Source organism: Diabrotica virgifera, chromosome 4 (assembly GCF_917563875.1).
Source record: "Diabrotica virgifera virgifera chromosome 4, PGI_DIABVI_V3a".
In the NCBI taxonomy this organism is placed as follows: Eukaryota; Metazoa; Arthropoda; class Insecta; order Coleoptera; family Chrysomelidae; genus Diabrotica; species Diabrotica virgifera.
The window spans coordinates 224,209,800-224,228,398 of record NC_065446.1 but is presented as its reverse complement, the minus strand read 5'-3'; the positions used below and the strand labels follow the sequence as shown (position 1 = coordinate 224,228,398).

At 31.1% G+C, this 18,599-nt stretch overlaps 1 protein-coding gene across 4 annotated transcripts in view; it reads right to left on the bottom strand.

Moving 5' to 3' along the window:
* The window catches only part of LOC114332393 (cytochrome P450 4d2), a 68,000-nt gene that overhangs the window by 43,684 nt on the left and 5,717 nt on the right, over positions 1 to 18,599 (bottom strand). For 2 of the 4 annotated variants that reach the window (XM_028282188.2, XM_028282187.2), the window contains exons 2-3: positions 10,804 to 10,984; positions 2,114 to 2,314 (exon numbers count right to left, since the gene is read on the bottom strand). In XM_028282188.2, the coding sequence (XP_028137989.2) occupies positions 2,114 to 2,314; positions 10,804 to 10,972 (370 nt within the window). In that variant the 5' untranslated portion in view covers positions 10,973 to 10,984. Of the gene's footprint in view, positions 1 to 2,113; positions 2,315 to 10,803; positions 10,985 to 12,247; positions 12,267 to 18,599 lie in introns of those variants that run through there. The other 2 variants (XM_028282189.2, XM_028282190.2) reach the window with 2 other exon arrangements.

Sequence of the window (18,599 nt, the reverse complement as noted above, 5' to 3'; positions counted from 1 at the left end):
AGCCATTACATGCGAGTAGAATACTATAGTTTTTCTACGACCCTTTTTTATTTTAATTAGTAAAAAATTTAATTATCAACTACTTGAGATTTAAATTATAATAATTTACAAAAATACCTAAATGCTATTTACCCCTAGTACGTGGCTGAATAATTGGTTGCCTACTATTACTAAATTCATATTTATTGTAAAAATACAACTAGAAATTGTCAATATAAGTTCTATTCGTTTCCCAGAAATTATAAGCTTTTTGTACCTACTGTCAGTGAATCTAATAAGTAATGGCTGTTGTCGGTGGCCGTATTTCATATACACATATAATATAGTTATAATGTATATTTACATTTAACTATATATAATATAATAATATAACTATACATAATATGTTATAACATATTTAACACAATATAACTTAAAAATAAACACAATATTAGTTATAAATTCCACATAGTTATAAACATAAACAAAATGCGCTAATGTCGCTGTCACTAAATTAAATTATAGACGTCAAAATTTTTAGTAAACAAGATATAAACGTAAAAAATATACTGATATTGTTACAGTTAAAATTTCTTTACAAAATTTTCGAAGTTAATTATTGGTATAAATTACAATAATTATTGTATTAAATAAACAAGTTTAAGTAATTTTATTTGCAGTTTATATACGATTATTATTGAAAGTGGCATGCGCCACTTGAATCTAACTTCAGCCCGTGATTAATGACCCGTGAGTAACTTCAGCCCGTGAGTAATGAATTATTACTCACGGATACAGTAATGGGTGCTATTATCTATGAAAAAATAGCGAATAATGAGCATGTTATTAAACGGTCGTAGAAAAAATAATTTATATCGCAGTATGGATAGAACGCCCTCTAACGGGAAATAAGCGAAATGAATTTCGACTCAATTCAAGCTTTCTGCTTAACCCAGGTATAACATACCAAAAGGCACCGCCAGGAAAACATTCCACTTTGCGGTTCAGAGAGCCCATATGAAATGAGTCTTTGTACGCTATGCAGAGTATGGCATTAACAAAATAAGAAAATCTACGGTTTCGTTTTGATTAAAATCAGTCTTCCTCCATCCCCCGATAGTACTATTTCTAGGTCTACCTGTTGTCAAGGAGGCTCCAAGGAAGATAAATTTTCTTATTTTGTTAATGCCATATTCTGCATAGAGTACAAAGACTCGTTTCATATGGGCTCTCTGAACCGCAAAGTGGAATGTTTTCCTGGCGGTGCCTTTTGGTATGTTATATCTGGGTAAAGCAGAAAGCTTGAATTGAGTCGAAATTCATTTCGCTTATTCCCCGTTAGAGGGCGTTCTATCCATACTGCGATATAAATTATTTTAATTTATATCGACAATCTACGGTCGGAATGGTAAAAATCTGTCTTCCTTAGAGCCTCCTTGACAACAGGTAGACCTAGAAATAGTGCTATCGGGGGATGGAGGAAGACAGATTTTAATCAAAACGAAACCGTAGATTTTCTTATTTTGGTAATGCCATACTCTGCATAGAGTACAAAGACTCGTTTCATATGGGCTCTCTGAACCGCAAAGTGGAATGTTTTCCTGGCGGTGCCTTTTGGTATGTTATACCTGGGTTAAGCAGAAAGCTTGAATTGGGTCGAAATTCATTTCATATATTATTATATCATCATACTAGTGACGTTATCCATCTGGGCGTGATGACGTAATCGATGATTTTTTTAATGAAAATATGAGTCGTATGCCAGCTCATTTTAAATGTTCAAACAGAGATAGAAGATCTGACATTACAGAATATACCGTTTTGACGTCACAAGTGTTCCGGCGCTCTTTCGATCATTTCAAATGATTTAAATACACAGAAGATTTTAAATTTGTGTTACTAAGTTATTATGAGATTTGAAGCGTAAAATTTTGGAAATCGCATTTTTCAACCAAATTGAACATATTTAATTATAATTATTATGTAATACGTCTTATAGTCTCCTTTCGTTTTTCGTACAACTCAGCATTACCTCGATTAATGCATGAATGTTTAAACGAATTTGTTGAATATCTTTTAAAAATTTAGATGAACTAAAATAGTATATTATATTTTTTAAGCAAATTTTTATTACCTGTACTAGTGAGAAGACCTTTTCCCAGCCATCCATGAAGAAAACCGTATACCAAGGATTTCTTCATTGCTTTCGAAGATGTTAAAATAAATTCTGCAAATTTAACATCGGCACATATAACGGCGTCTATAGTAGGCCCCACGTGCGCTCTAAACATTGGTCCATATTGGTTTATAAATTCTTGCAGCTTCGAAAAATATTCTACACAATAATTATAAAAAATAGTCCAGGCCTCATCTGTTTTGAGATGGATGTTGAGAGGTGATGATTTTTTTTGCAGAAATTGCTTGGAAATTACTCATATAATAATAATTGAGTTATCCTCCCAATCAAAAAGTTCCGGAATATTGTTTAAATAATCAAAATATCAAAAAATTAAGGAAACATTCGATTTTTCTCTTCGTTTTTTAATTATAACTTTAAAATTATCCATTTTCGAAAAAAGTTGAGCTGACATAAAAGTTGCGTAATTAAGTTTCCTACAAGATAGGATTAGTAATAAATTTTAAAAATTGTCACCCTTGTCGCAAAATAGCAAGAATTGCGAAAAAACCATAAAAAACAAGTATTCGCATTTTACTTCTTTCAACCACTCTTGCTAAGCCTAGGACCTTCATATTTCACCCAGAAAAGCGTTATTTTATAATAAAACAGTGTTGTAAATTTCATTAAGATGGGACACTGTACCTTTCATTTGAAATTTGCAAAATAATATCGATTACATGAAGAGAAGTATCCATACTTACTCAAATGTGGTCTCGAGGTAAACCAAATTACAAAAAACTCGAAGATGTACCACAAGGTTATTTATTATTGTTAAAAAACATATAAAAGGACGCGTTTCGGCTTAACACAAGCCATCATCAGCTTAAATACAGGACAAAAAACAACTGACTGACCAGAAAAAACAGGAAGGAGGAGGAATCAGCTAGTTTACATTATGAAGTATATAGATGTACACATTTCTTCATTAATAATTAGCTATTAATAGCATTTTGTAATTATTGTATTGTAAAAACCTCAAGAACTTTCACTTGTAGAGGAACCATCATGTGAGCCGGTCAGGTGACACCTGTTTTTAAAAAGCAACATGTACTTAAGTGTAAATATTTTAGCATTGTAATGAAAAATTATATATTCTATCTGGAAAATGTAAAATGTTCGATTTACACAGGTTGATTTCCAACAAAATTTCTACCAATCTTTATCTAATATATTATTTTCTTACTCTATATTTTGTTGAATTTTAATATTTTAATTCCACAAAAATCAAACTAATTTGATTATTGTTTGTGAAATATTGTTTAAACAATTACATATGTTTAAAAATAATAAACGTTTATTCTCTAAGTTAAAATACATGAACAAAGAAAGTTTCTGCTAAAAAAGTATCTATTATTTCAAAGGACAGAGTATGTATTTTTATTTTGCAATAAACAAATTTATTTATTTATATCGAAATGTACCTACTAAAATTAAAAGTTATCATCAGTTAAAAAAATAATGATAAAATTCGCTTCACCAGAACCCAAGATGTGCAATTTTTTTATGTTTTTATGTACTAACTTTTTTTTTAAAGAAGCGTTTTTTAAAGACCTTTACAATGAGCTTTATAAATTTAATTTTTTTGCGTAGTTTAAAAGATATTTTATTTGTTTATAAGCAAAAAAATTAATATTTACTTAAAAAAATTCCTAGCTAATTAACCGATTTTAATTTTGCAGATTGCAAATGAAAGGTACGGTGTTTTTCTATAATATGAAAAAATGTCAACTTGCTATCTGCTTTATTTTCAGTCCTGCAACATTTTGAAAAAATTCATTTTTTTGCGAAAGCTGGATTGCAAACTTTATTTTGCAAAATCTATTGAACCGATCTTAATGTTTACAGTAATGTTTTACAATATCCTAAAGTTTTTCTGGGTAAAATATGAATGTCCCAAATATAGCACCAACGGTTGAAAGAAGTAAAATGCGAATACTTGTTTTTATGTATTTTTTTTCGCAATTATAGCTATTTTGCAACAAGGGAGCTATTCCGCAACTTTTATGTCAGAGTAACTTTTCTTAAAAATGAATACCTTTTAAGGTTATAATCAAAAAACCAAGAAAAAATCGACTTTTTTCTTAATTTTTTTACATTTTGATAATTTAAATAATATTCCGGACCTTTTTGAGTGGGAGGATAGCCCAAATATTATTATATGAGTTATTCCCAAGCAATTTCTGCAAAAAAATATGAGTCACCTCTCAACATCCAAATGTAGTAATACTAATATTGTTACAGATGTTCCCTGGTCTAAAATATACTTCTCCAAGAAATTAAAGCGCCACGTTAAAATCGGTCATTTTTAATGTCTCGAATTTTTTAGCCCTGTTGTCCGATTACAGTGGTTTTTTCAGTAGGTTATAGCCTTATTATTTATCGATATCGCTGTAAGAATATTGTTGCTAGACAGGTAAATTGTCATTGTCTACAGGGTGTACTAATCAAACTGTATTTTTTTTTTTCAAAGTTCGCGTGACGCTGTGGAATATTCTAGCATTTATAAAATACTCAAATCAAAACCCACCTATAGCCTCATGTTTTCTTAACATTCTGTTTTTTTATTTATTTGCTTACGTTGGATAATAAAAAAAAGGTACTTTAACAACTAGCCCTATTTTTCGTCAATACTTCAATACAATTTTTTTTTTTTAAATAAGTAAGGCAAAGTTTAAGAGGCAATTCTGCATGAAAAAATAATGACAGTTTGCTTTATAAACGTATGTCCGCAAAGGCTCTATTTCCGAGATACGGGGTATTGAAATTTTTCATACAAACTGACGATTTATTTATTGCTCTGAAACCGGTTGAGATATGCAAATGAAATTTGGTAGAATTCAAGAGATAGCTGTTGCGCATTTTTTGATATACAATTGGGTATTTAATATTCACCAATGACGCGCATACGGGTAATATGACCTTTATGTGCGCTAATGGAGAACATAAAATTCTTAATTTTATGTCAAAAAATGCAAAATAACTACCTCTTAAAACCCACCAAATTTCATCTGCATATATCAACCGGTTTTAGAGCAATAAATAAATCGTTAATTTGTAAGACTCGATCCAACCTTTGCTAGAGACGGTCGCATAAATTTATTTTTAGTACAAAAATATCTAGTAACTAGTTTTTGTTCGAAACTTTATCGTTAATTAGTAATATTAATTATCAGTGTTTTAAAAACGCAAATAAAACCTTTTACTGCAACTACATCTGCAACACTGCAACTACATCTGAACAAAACAAATGAATGGCTTAAACTCTGGAGAATTAGAGTAAACCCCTTAAAATCCACACACATTACATTCACTCTAAGAAGCAATCTTTTGATTCGTTTCAAGACATACCGATAATGATTCCGAAGATATCCGAGATACAGTACAAAAATGTAGGGTTGTTTCAAATAAAAATTTTGTTTTTTCTTTCATTGCTGTACCTCTTTATAATTTTCGAGTTACATGGAGAAAAATGAAGATTTTTAAGAAACTTTAAAAATACGCTCTATAATTTGATCTGACTTTTTTTTTTAAAAAACCATAACTTTTAAACCCATCCAACTTTTTGAACATAGAAATAACACTAAAATAAAAGGTATTGTAGAAGTAAAATGATGCAATTTAATCTGGTGGATGAGGGGTTTTATCTTAAAATAAATCAGCCATCAAATTTTTGCACTATATCTCGCTTAGTTTGAATGAATTATACCCTTAAAATTGACCATTTCTCTGTTATTTTAAGTTGAACACATCGATTTGAGCATGCACCAAAAAAATCTTTTTTCACCTACCATATCTCTTTTTATTATAACTACAAGATTTATAAACAAACGAAGCTATCTCTTTGATTTTTCCTAAGCTACAAAAAAAGTTTTATATAGTTTTTTTCGTTAGATGCATAATTTTTAAGGTATTCGCAAAAAACCGTCCGAAAAGGTGACATTTTTCAATGAAAATTGCAAATTTTCAACCACGAATAACTCAAAACGTATTGAGTTTTCAAAAAAAATTATAGAACACATTTTGCTTAGAATTGGGTTTTCTAGTCACTTCCGTTGTTATTTTGACCAATAAATATTCCACCCCCGAGAAGGGATGGTAACCACCTCCAAGATAAAAGCGCCATAGTAAACAGGATAGACTTTAAATTAGGAGATTAGTAGAGGCTATTCCCAAAATTTAATTAAAATCCATACAGTAGTCTAGAATTCGGAGGTAATATCCTGTTTTTGCTCTCATTGACTGGCGTAGTTGTAGTATGTGCGTCCTGTAATAATTCGTTAATAAATTATTTTTTTAAATAATCACAGTTAATCAAGTTGTTCTTTTATATTCAATTAACCAATTCGTTCCTAAAAGTACTATTTATTTGTGTACTCAACCCTGTCAAATTTCCTCAACCAATTTTCAACCTTACGTCGTAGATAAAAAAGTTTATTTTTAATTAAATATTTTTAACAGATTGGGTAGGTTGTTCTGACGCCGCGAATACCTATTGGCTCTCGACATCATTTAATATTGCATTATTTGCGTCTAGATTTTTGTTTACATTATAAGCGTACCTAATACACTCTAATATCATACCCTATGTACTAGTACTAGGTAGGTACCTATTCGACTATTTCATTTTAACTGCGCGTCTACCAAAGGGCGCTAGGGCATCGACTGCACACGGGCGCTATATGGGCTTGAGCCGCCTCTGCCTCGATAGACATCCTTTACCTCAAAAGGATGACGTAAAATATCTAGGTATTCACTTTGACGAACGACTAACTTGGACCAAACATATATGGACAAAAAACTTCAACTGAGAATTTTATACAGAAAACTTTACTGGATGTTGGGAAAAAAACTCTTACCTATCGATCGATAACAAGCTCCTTATATACCAAACAATAATAAAACCCATTTGGACATATGGCTCGCAGCTCTGGGGATCAGCTAGCAAATCTAATATTATGAAAATACAAAAATTTCAATCCAAAACTCTAAAAACAATCGCTAATGCCGCTTGGTACATCCAGAACGACGCAATACATAGAGATCTTCAGGTATTATCAGTCTCCGAAGAGTGCAAAAAATCTTCTGAACAATATCAAAATAGGTTGCGGGTACATCCTAACACCTTGGCACACAATCTTCTTAACAACCAACAAGCGAAGAGATTGAAGCGATATGATCCCTTGGACCTACCTAACCGATCCTGACAGAGCCAACTGTGCTCTGTGCCAGTTTTAGTTTTCGTGATCGCGTATCAGTGTATGTACGCATCTCACCGGTAAATAAGGTAATGTGTGTGAGTCGTGATGCTTTGGTCACTGGACCTTACATCTCTCTGTCATTGTAAAGACAAACAATTTTACTTATTGTTTTCATTGTAAAAAATCTTGGATGTTATTAAAAAAAAAGTTGGTAAGAAAAATTTCAACTATCTCGGAAACGAAGTATTTGCGGAAATACGTTTATAAAACAAACTGTCATATTTGTCTCATGCAGAATTACCCCTTAGGCAAGCCGCACACCAAAGAAACATGAAACGAAAAACATGAAACATGAAACGAAAAACTTGTTTCATGACAAGAAAACACTGCTAAACCAATCTCAAAGTCCGCCTATCAATGAAACGAGTGTGATTCATGCTCATGACACATTTTTATTTTCGGAGAGTCTCACAAATGGCCGGACGTATATTTGTTTAGCAGTGGTTTATTTCCATGAAACGTAATTTACGTTTCATGTTTCTTTGATGTGCCTTAGGGTCTACAGTTTGCCATACTTATTTAAAAACACCATGTATTGATGATAAACAAGGCTAGTTATTAAAGTACCTAACTTTTTTATTGTCCAACATAAGCGACTAAATAAAAAATATGGAATGTTAAGAAAATGAGAGGCTATAATTGGGTTTTAATTTCAGTATTTTATAGATGGTAGAATATTCAAAACTCACAATTTGATTGGTAAACCCGGTACCTATACAATGAAAATTTACCTGTGTAGCAGCAATATTATTATAGCGATATAGGGCTTTTCATCGATTGTCATTTGTTTCGAGCTTCTGTCATGTGTCACTAAATATTAATATATCTACGTCATACGTCTTTGGTTTGTATTATTAGATATACCAATAACGTATGACGTAGATATATTAATATTTAGTGACACATGACAGAAGCTCGAAACAAATGACTGTGAATGAAAAGCCCTATTGTTAAAGAATAAGGCAATAACATAAAAAATCACTTAAATCGGACAACAGGTTTAGGAAATTCGAGACATTAAAAATGATCAATGTTTATGTGGTGCGTTAATTTCTTGGAGAAGTGTTTAATAAAAAATACTATTTAAGTCTTTATTTGAACTGTGATTATGATTACGATTTATCACGAGAACAAGCCATCAAGGACATTGATAATTGTTCGAAAAAATTTTATAACAGATTTCGAAAGCTTGTTGCTTGGAAACAGACCGACGCCGTAGACGGAGGTCTGTTGCCTGTAAGCAACAAGCTTGAGAAAGTTGTTAAAAAATTTTTGAGCATTTATCAATGTTCGAGGGTTATTCGGATAGAAAATTTTTTGCTGGTTATGAAAAAAAAATACAGAGCAGAAACAATTTATTTAAATGTGCAATTAACAAAGGAACAATTAGAAAAATTTAATGAAGATCCAGACATGTTAGTTTCTATAACTGATGAAGATGTAAACAGTATTCTTTGGTATATTTGATTCGATAATTTCATTAATATTCTCATCAGTATTACAACCAAATCGTGACATTTTGAAATATTGAATATTTGAAATGTCAAAATCGAAATGAAACGAAATGTAGGTATCCATAGCTACATGATTGAGTGAAAACAGCCCATGAGATCTGTTTTCAGTATAATGTTGGTTTTATTGGTTGTATTCAATCAGATGACCACAAATTAATTGACTTCATTGGATTTCTAATTGAGCAAAAAATTTTCAGAGTCACAAAAATGACTTTTTAATAATTTTTTTGAATATTTTGAAAACATAACTACATATTCTTCTTTTATTGGGTTTCCACAATCTTGCTATATCATTATCATTTTCTGAACAATAAACTTGCAAAAAAAAGTTCTTTGGGAAAAATAAATTGAATAAAATTTAAACTAATTGACGAATCGTCTTAAATCTTTTTGTGCATTATACGGACTGTTTGACTCAACTTTTCATGCAATATGAAAGTCTTAAGCTGATTTTCACAAAAGTTATAGCAAATTTTTTATTTTCGATATTTTCATCTTATTTTGCAATTTCCGAAGCAACAAATGAACGGACCAAAATTAAAAAAAAACCATTTTAAGACTTTACTCATCTAGTAAAAAAAGAATATATTATAAATAATATATTAAGACACCCTATTTTTACCTGTAGCGATTTAAACGAAAAAACTGCCATTTTTGACCCTTATTTGTTAATAACTAAAATTCTCGTCCGTGACGGGCATTTTTGTATTTATAATGTACTAGGTATATAATACCCAAACAACCCATTTGCAACCTGGCTGCTCAAGTGTCCCGAACATGGTATATTTTTGCCTTATTTCACTGGCCTAATAGGACATAAATACTAGATTTGTTGTAATAGGTATATCTTAAAATACCCTAAATAAGGGTCACAAGACAAAACGTTTTCTGATTAAGAAATCCATAATCAGTGTTCTAAAAGCCAAAAATAGAATGCCTGAGCCACCAAAATGTGTTCGGTAAAAACCCTTTAAATGTAAAAGATTTATGTAATGTTACATATTTATATAAAATGTTAATGATGTTCTAGATATGCCTGGATAATACCCAGGGCAACAAAGGACTCTTCCCACTTGGTTGGATTTTTTTTTGGAGAAAACCTCATATCTAGAACATCATTAATATTTTATATACTTAAATATGTAACATAACATAATCTTTTACATTTAAAGGGTTTTTACCGAACACATTTTGGTGGCTCAGACATGCCATTTTTTGGCTTTTAAAACACTGATGATGGATTTCTTAACCCGAAAACGTTTTGTCTTTTGACCGTTATTTAGGGTATTTTAAAATATACATTTTACAACTAATCTAGTATTTATGTGATTTATGGTATACAGCCAGCTACAGGATGTTTATTTTCCTCGTGAATTTTATAATAGGACATATACAGAAAGGCCCACATTCAGATATGTTGAGAAAGATAACTAACTGCACACCACTATGGCCCAGGGCCCAGGCGTAGAGGAAGACCTAGAATAAGATGGCTGGATGATGTAGAAGAAGACAAAAGAGGAATCAATTTGAAAGACTGGAAAGTTCAGTGCAAAGACAGGAAGAAATGGAAAAGCGTCACGACAACAGCAAAGACACACAGCAAGCTGTAAATGATAGAGGAATAATCTACTTCACCCAATAATAGGATTCTGAACGGCATAGCGTGAGCTATGAATGAATGAATGAATGAATGAATGAATGAATGAATGAATGAATGAATGAATGAATGAATGAATGAATGAATGAATAAATGAATGAATGAATGAATGAATGAACGATAGAATGAAAGAATGCATGAATAAATGAATGAATGAATGAATGTTACGCTAATGATATTGTTGTTGTCATTGATATTTTGTAAAATTATACGTACTTTCTCTGGGCAAGAACAAAAAAAAATTCATATTGCCAAATAGGAAAACAGGTTTTGGTCCCGGTATTTGTTTAAGATATTTATTCCTTTGATAATTCCAGTATCCATGCTGCAGTATCCATAAAATAAACCATAATAATATCACAAGGATTAGTATAATATACAACATAGTAAAAATAACCTAAAATTTTATAAAAAATAATGTAAGTATTGATACTCGTGTGATATAAAATTGTTTTTAGTTTAAGTGTGCTCTTTATTATTTTTTCTGCGACCGTTTAATAACATGCTCATTATTCACTATCTTTGAATAGATAATAATACTCACTACTTCACTTATGAGTAAGAGTTCATTACTCACGGGTCATTTCTCACTGATTTAAAATTAATCAAGTGATGCAGGCCTAGTAACATTACGTCAAGAGACTGTCAAAACAGAGTCGAAACAGACTGTCATTACGTTAGATGAGCTTGCGTGCTATTATGTTGCAATCTTTAATTTGATTCTCTAACAGAAATACACCAAAATAGTGTTTATCTTTATACGAATAATTCTCAAGGGTGAGACACGGTACTTTCTGTTCTGATTAAACCACGGTTAGAAGAATTTTGTAAGGCGGTTAACTTTAATCAGCGTATTCGGTACTTTCATACCCGGTTGCTCGGTATACATGATACATGACAATGCTTTTAGCAAGACGGAGCTCCAGCTCATTTTGGTATAATTGTTCTTGTTCGGTGTTATTTAGATCAAAGATTTCCCGGACGATGGGTTGGGGTTGGTAGATTAGGTAGTATTGATTGGCCTCCTCGTTCACTCGATGTGAATCCTAAAGATTACTTTTATTGGGGACGTACTATATCATCGTTTAGGATACTGTCAAATTAATATCGAAGAACATTTTGAATACTAGGTTAGGTAGACAGTAATATATTACTACTACTTTTAATTATTATGTATAAATTTAGTTATACATACTTTGAATCAAAAAAATTATTGACACGATTAGGCGTTTCGAGGCTTTATTTTATCTTTTTAAGATAATCCTGACTACATAAAATAGAAAGTATTGTATACGGTTAAACTAGTACTAAAGTAGAGATTTCGATAAAGGTACAATGGACAGGGTGTTGTATTAAAAAAAACCTAAGCGACTAATGATTTCAGAAACATTGTAAAGTTGGCAACGTTACAAACATCAAATTTCAAATGTTCATCTTACAGAATCCCTGTTTTTATATAATTCGAACCATCCAATTACATTCCACACTGTAAATACTAGCCTTGACCATAATTATATATTGGAACAAACTACAGTACATTCGTAATTAAGATAGTTGAGAGTGTATTTTTTGTCTCATAATGTTTTTTTAATATAACATGTAGTTAGTTAATTACGAATAATACAGGCTCAATCAGCATTGCAACATAAAATATACTTACTAAAACATAAATGCTTAAAATACAAACTATTTATTTTGTTGGCAACTGGATATTGCACTAAACTACTATATATAATGTTATCTAAATTTAGAACTATTTATTTTTAAAACGGAGTAGTATCGCCCTGTTGTATAACCGCGAGAATTCAGTTAGATATTGAGTCAACTGCACTTTTCAGGAGTAAACTCATTCCAAATCTGCGCATTTTAGCTTTAAGTTCGTTTAAGAGGCAACAGTAGCGATCAACAGGTAGCAACAAACGCGGTCCAAGATTGCGGCTGTAATTTTGAATATTTTGTCGAGATATTTGGCACACATATTCGTAAGATAATAAAGAATGGCGCTACAGAGCCTAATTTGAGAAATATGATAGTATGTGGAAATTATTCTGTAATTAAATACAATATTAAAAAACGAGCCTGTACCACCATTAAGAAGAACAAAAAATACACTTTCTTCAAATAAACTTTTTTATCCTATGCCTAGATTTTGTGTCACATTGGATCTACTAAAAATCGATTTTCTATAACAAGAAATCGAACGTGACTGACTAGGCAACATTTAGCGCGCCTATGAGTATAAAAATTATTGTTTTTGATAGTATAATGTCACTGTCAGTGTCGAATTACCGACGCACTGTTGCCTCACTGTTGAAAATTTGCAGAACTTTCGAAAAACAAAAATATTGATGACGCGCTACTGTTTACTCTTAACCATAGAGTTATATATTAGCATAGAGAGAGTGTCATTCAGAGCGAAGTGACGACACCATCTTTTTTATTTGGATTAGTGCTGTTTCACTCTTACGCATAGTAAAGCTGCTACAGTTGTCCTCCTCTTCCGTGCCTATATTCACACTGAATGTCATCATAGATTTTCGATACAATGTGTTAGAAAGAGATGCAGCAAACCAGTCCATGAGATCTTGTCGTCAGGAAGCGCGGAAGGTAGGCTCCCTCTATGTTAATATATACCTCTATGCTCTTAACGTGTGTTGTGGGTTGTTACTTAAGGGGCTACATCAGCGCGACATCAATATTTTTGTTCGAAAGTTCTGCGAACTTTCAACAGTGCGTCGGCAGTAAGTGACACTATGTGATGAGAATAATTATTATACTTATAGGCGCGCTAAATGTTGCCAAGTCAGTCAAGTTCGATTTCTTGTTATACATAGATTTTAGTCATGTTTGGCATCGAATAAAGAAGATGTGTTATCCTTGCCTGGGGAATAGCACGATATTGCTACCAGGGAGGCCATGACTGTACCAAAGGACATCGCACACATCTTATGGAAAATATGTCACTGAAATTCAATAAAATTTATACGAATAGATTCGTTTTAAATTAACGGTTAAATCTTATCATTGCGCCAACTCCATATTTTCAATAATAAGAGCAGAAATTGATATAAATAAATCTGAAATCAAATGGATACGTACATAAGTTAGAGAGAGAAAAAATATTTTATAATACCCAAATTGTCGGTACTCCATAAATCAGCGGATTAGTTTCACTAATCCGCTGAGGCCCAGCGGGGTTTAAGCTCTTTTGAATAGCACCCAGAGCAATAGTGATTGTAACTGACAGTTTTACTGACTCCAAAAATGTGATTTCGATAAACTTTAATTGCAATTTGCGCCGTAATTAATCATAATTAAGAGTTGGCGCAATGATAAGATTTGACCGTTAATTTAAAAGGAATCTATTCGTATAAATTTTATTGAATTTGCGTGACATTATATTTTCCATAAGATGTGTGCGATGTCCTTTTCTGGAGACCTAGGATGATGAAGAATAGCTATTTTCCATTTATACTACAATCAATATTTAAGTAACCAACTAATCCAACCTCTATTTAGGATATTTTCAGTGGTTATAGTTACAAAAATTGCGCAGATCTTTGAACAAAAGAGAGATCCAGATAATTCCAAAAATAAAATCTTAATCATGCCTCCGGGATAATACGAAAGGACTATAAAACAAAATCAGCTCATAACTTTTTCCACAGCATTTTTTAAAATTACTAGAAAATACAACGCTTCCATTCACCCCCGTATAATGCCATCTAAGCAAAAGTGTTTTTAGCCGGAATAATAACGAACGATATCAATACATGTGCGGTTTTCGCTGAAATGTTTTATTTTAGTAAAAGTTTTGTTTGAATGGATTGCATTTTTTATATCGCTTTCAATTACGAAAAACAGTGGCGGAATTTTTTAAAAACACATTGGTGATTTTTTTTAACGGAATACTCAGTATATTTTTATGCAAATTGAAAGAAAGGTCTTTCACCTATCCAGCGATATAAAGTTTTTTAAAATCGGTTGTCAAATGACTGAGTAATTAATTTTTAAAATGAGATGTGCAACGTGGATATCACATAACTAAATAACATAATGATTAAAATAACTATACGCTCTGAGCTTCGCTGGTGTCGCTCCTGCCGGATTACTAATTCAACTTTCACCGGTAATTTTTAAATTTATTATTTAATTGTTATCGCTTTATTTTTACAACGCTAAAAAGTAATTAAATTATACTAGATTTTTTTAAGATTTTGCTAATCATATTGACGTTCTATTGATGAAATATTAATTTCTTAGTTCGGATACTTTCACAATTATCGTGTAGATGGCGCTAAGAATAATAGATTAATTTATAATTACATATTACCGAACGTTAAAAAAACGTAAATTCAGTATTTAAAACGTAAGTATATTTAAGGTAAAATATATACCACAGCTTTGACCAACTAATATTTTTTATAATTAATGTTTTTAATTTTAATTTTAAATTAATCACTTTGACATTTATGTCAAATTTCCGGTAAACGTTTACAGACTTGCCACTATTGGCGCTCGCGAATTTATAAATATCTCCTCTACGTACGAGCTCACAGCGGATACTAAGCAAATTGACATTGATATTTATATCACTGGATAGGCGAAAGATCATTCTTTCAATTTACAAAAAAATATACTGGGTCTTCCATTAAAAAAAAAGTCAACAACGTTTTTTCAAAAATCCGCCATTTTTTATTTAAAAGTGATATAAAAAATTTAATCCATTCAAAAAAACTTTTAGTAAAATACAACATTTGAGCGAAAACCGCATATCTTGAGCCGTTTAGAAGTTATAGGCAGTTAAAATGGGGGAAAATATAAGCGGACACCCGGTATTATAACAAAACAAAAGCAACTTTGACATTTAACAATGCGTTAGTTAGATGGCGGTCAAATTTGACCGGTTGTATCTCAGGAACCACTCATCCTAATTAAACGTTTTTTGTTTTAAAGAAGCGTCCTGCCGCTTATTTCCCAATAACGTTTTCATGATTTAATTTAATTTAATATTTCCCGAGATATTCTACTTGTTGATAAGCCAAAAAATTGTTGATACTTTTAAAATATTCCTGAGGCCGCTTAAATCAATTTCAATTCTGTAAAGTATGTACATTAGATAGGTAATAGTATATTATTCAACGAGCATGTAATGATGGCTATTAGTCACTATGATGAAGTTTGCGACACGAGCCGTAGGCGAGTGTCGTAATTCATCAGAGTGAGTAATAGCCATTACATGCGAGTAGAATACTATACTTTTTCTACTTTTTTATATTAATTAGTAAAAAATATAATCTCGATTATAAATCTCGTCTACTCGAGATTTAAATTATAATAATTTACAAAAATACCTACCTAAATGCTATTTACCCCTAGTACGTGGCTGAATAATCGGTTGCTTACTATTACCAAATTCTTATTTATTGCAAAAATACAACAAGAAATAGTCCATCCAAGTTCTATTCGTTTCCGAAAAATTATAAGCATAAATTTGTACCTACTGTCAGTGAATCTAATAAATAGGAAATGGCTATTTTCGGTGGACGTATTACGTATTTCATATGGTTATAATGTTTATTTACATTTAACTATATATACATAATATAATAATATAACAATATATATTATGTTATGACATATTTAACACAATATAACTTGAAAAATAAACACAATATTATATTAGTTATAAATTCCAATTAACACAAACAAATTGCGATAATATCACTGTCACTAAAATAAATGATAAACGTCAAAATTTTTAGTTTAGCCCGGTTATAGATAAATGAGAAATTTAAAAAGATAGACCAGTTGGTGTACAATTGTTATTACCACTTGTACACCAATTGGTATATCTCTTTAAATTTCTCATTTATCTATAACCGGGCTATAAACAATATATAAACGTCAAAAATATACTGACATTGTTACAGCTAAAATTTCTTTAAAAAATTTTCGAAGTTAATTATTGATATAAATTACAATAATTATTGTATTAAATAAACAAGTTTAAGTAATTTTATTTGCAGTTTATATTCGATTAATATTAAAAATGGCATGCGCCCCTTGAATCTAACTTCAGCCCGTGAGTAATGACCTGTGAGTAACTTCTGCCTGTGAGTAATGAACTATTACTCACGGGTACAGTAATGGGTGCTATTATCTATGAAAAAATAGCGAATAATGAGCATGTTATTAAACGGTCGTAGAAAAGTGTCTTTTTATACAAAAATCATAGTTATTCTTATGTATCATAATTACTGTGGTTATTATTAGTCCATTCTTTCACGGTTTTTGCTCTAAATTTTAAAGAACCGCTTGTATTGACATGCAATTTGGCATACGCATAGCTTACATGTCAAAGAAAAAAAGTGATATTGTGCCGACGTGTGCTTTTACCCTGGGGGTGACTTTCACCCCCTCTTGGGGGTGAAAAAATATATGTATAAAACAACTCCGGAAATGGGTAAACTGACTGATTTTAAGTAACTTTTGTTCTATAGAGCTTTTTCGCCAAGTCAACACTTTTCGAGTTATTTGTGAGTGAATATGTTCATTTTTCAACAAAATAACCACATTTTTAGACGGTTTTTCGCAAATAACTCAAAAAGTAAGTATTTTGTCGAAAAAACCGTTCTTAGCAAAAATATAGCCTATAAAAAAGTAAAAAAAATGGTGTACGCGTTAGGTCTCTGGATCTCGTAGAACCAGAGTTATAGCCAATGAAATATAGATTCATATTCACCAAATTTCAAATAGAATATTTCGACGTGAAATATCCAAAAAATTAAGCACTTTTTGGGGAAAACCCATTTTAACTTTTTTAAAGTGTTTAAAAAAGCTGCTTTATTTCTGTTTTTACGAAAAGTTTCTAGCATTAAATTTAAGCAAGTTACGCTCAAAATAAAGTTGGCCCCTTTGGTTTTGCCAAAAAAAAATCGGGAAGACCACCCCCTAATTAGCAACTTAAATGAAATTAATCGTTGCCGCTCCATAAATTATTTTACTTATATTGTGTTTATATGATCTGTGAGTTTCATCGATTCAAAGTGTTTATTTTTGAAAAAAATTGGTATCAAAATAAAATTTTTAAAAATTTAAATTTTGAAAAATATGCTTTTTTTCAAAATAACTTAAAAATTGTTAGAGATACCAAAAGTCTCGAAATATAAAAAAAGTCAGATTTGCTTTTCTGAATATCATGTATTTTTTTGTTTTTCTGTTAGACAAAAATTGATCAAGATTTGGTGTTTCTAAATTTGCATACATTCGTGATCAGTGACTCGTTCAACACCTTTTAACTACAGCCGTTTCAATAATAAGGACTTTGAACCGATGAAACTTACAGATCATATAAACAATATATACACGAGTCAAGAAACTGGTGAAGTCGTTACGATTAAGTTCATTTAAGATACTAATTAGGGGGGGGGGTTTTCTCGATTTTTTTACCAAAACCAAAAGGGACTAACTTTATTTTGAGCGTAACTTGTTTAATTTTGATGTTAGAAATTTTTTTATAAAACAAAAATGAAGCTTTTTTTAAACACTTTAAATAAGTTTAAATGAGTTTTCCCCGAAATGTGCTTAATGTTTGGTTATTTCACGTTAAAATATTCCACTTGGAATTTGACGAATATGAACCTATATTTCATTAGCTATAACTCTGCTTCTACAAAATAAAAAAACGTGATATATTCACAATTTTTTTAAATTTTTTGTAGGCTATATTTTTGCTAAGAATGCTTTTTCGACAAAATACTTACAATTTGAGTTATTTGCGAAAAACCGTCTAAAAGCGTGGTTATTTTGTTGAAAAAATGAACACATTTACTGCCAAATAACTCGAAAAGTATTGACTTAGTGAAAAAACTCTATAGAACAAAAGTTACTTTAAATTAGCCATTTTACCCATTTCCTGACTTTGTTTGGACGAATATTTTTTAACCCCCAAGAGGGGGTGAAAACCACCCCCAGGGCAAAAGCACATATCGGCACAATATTACTTTTTT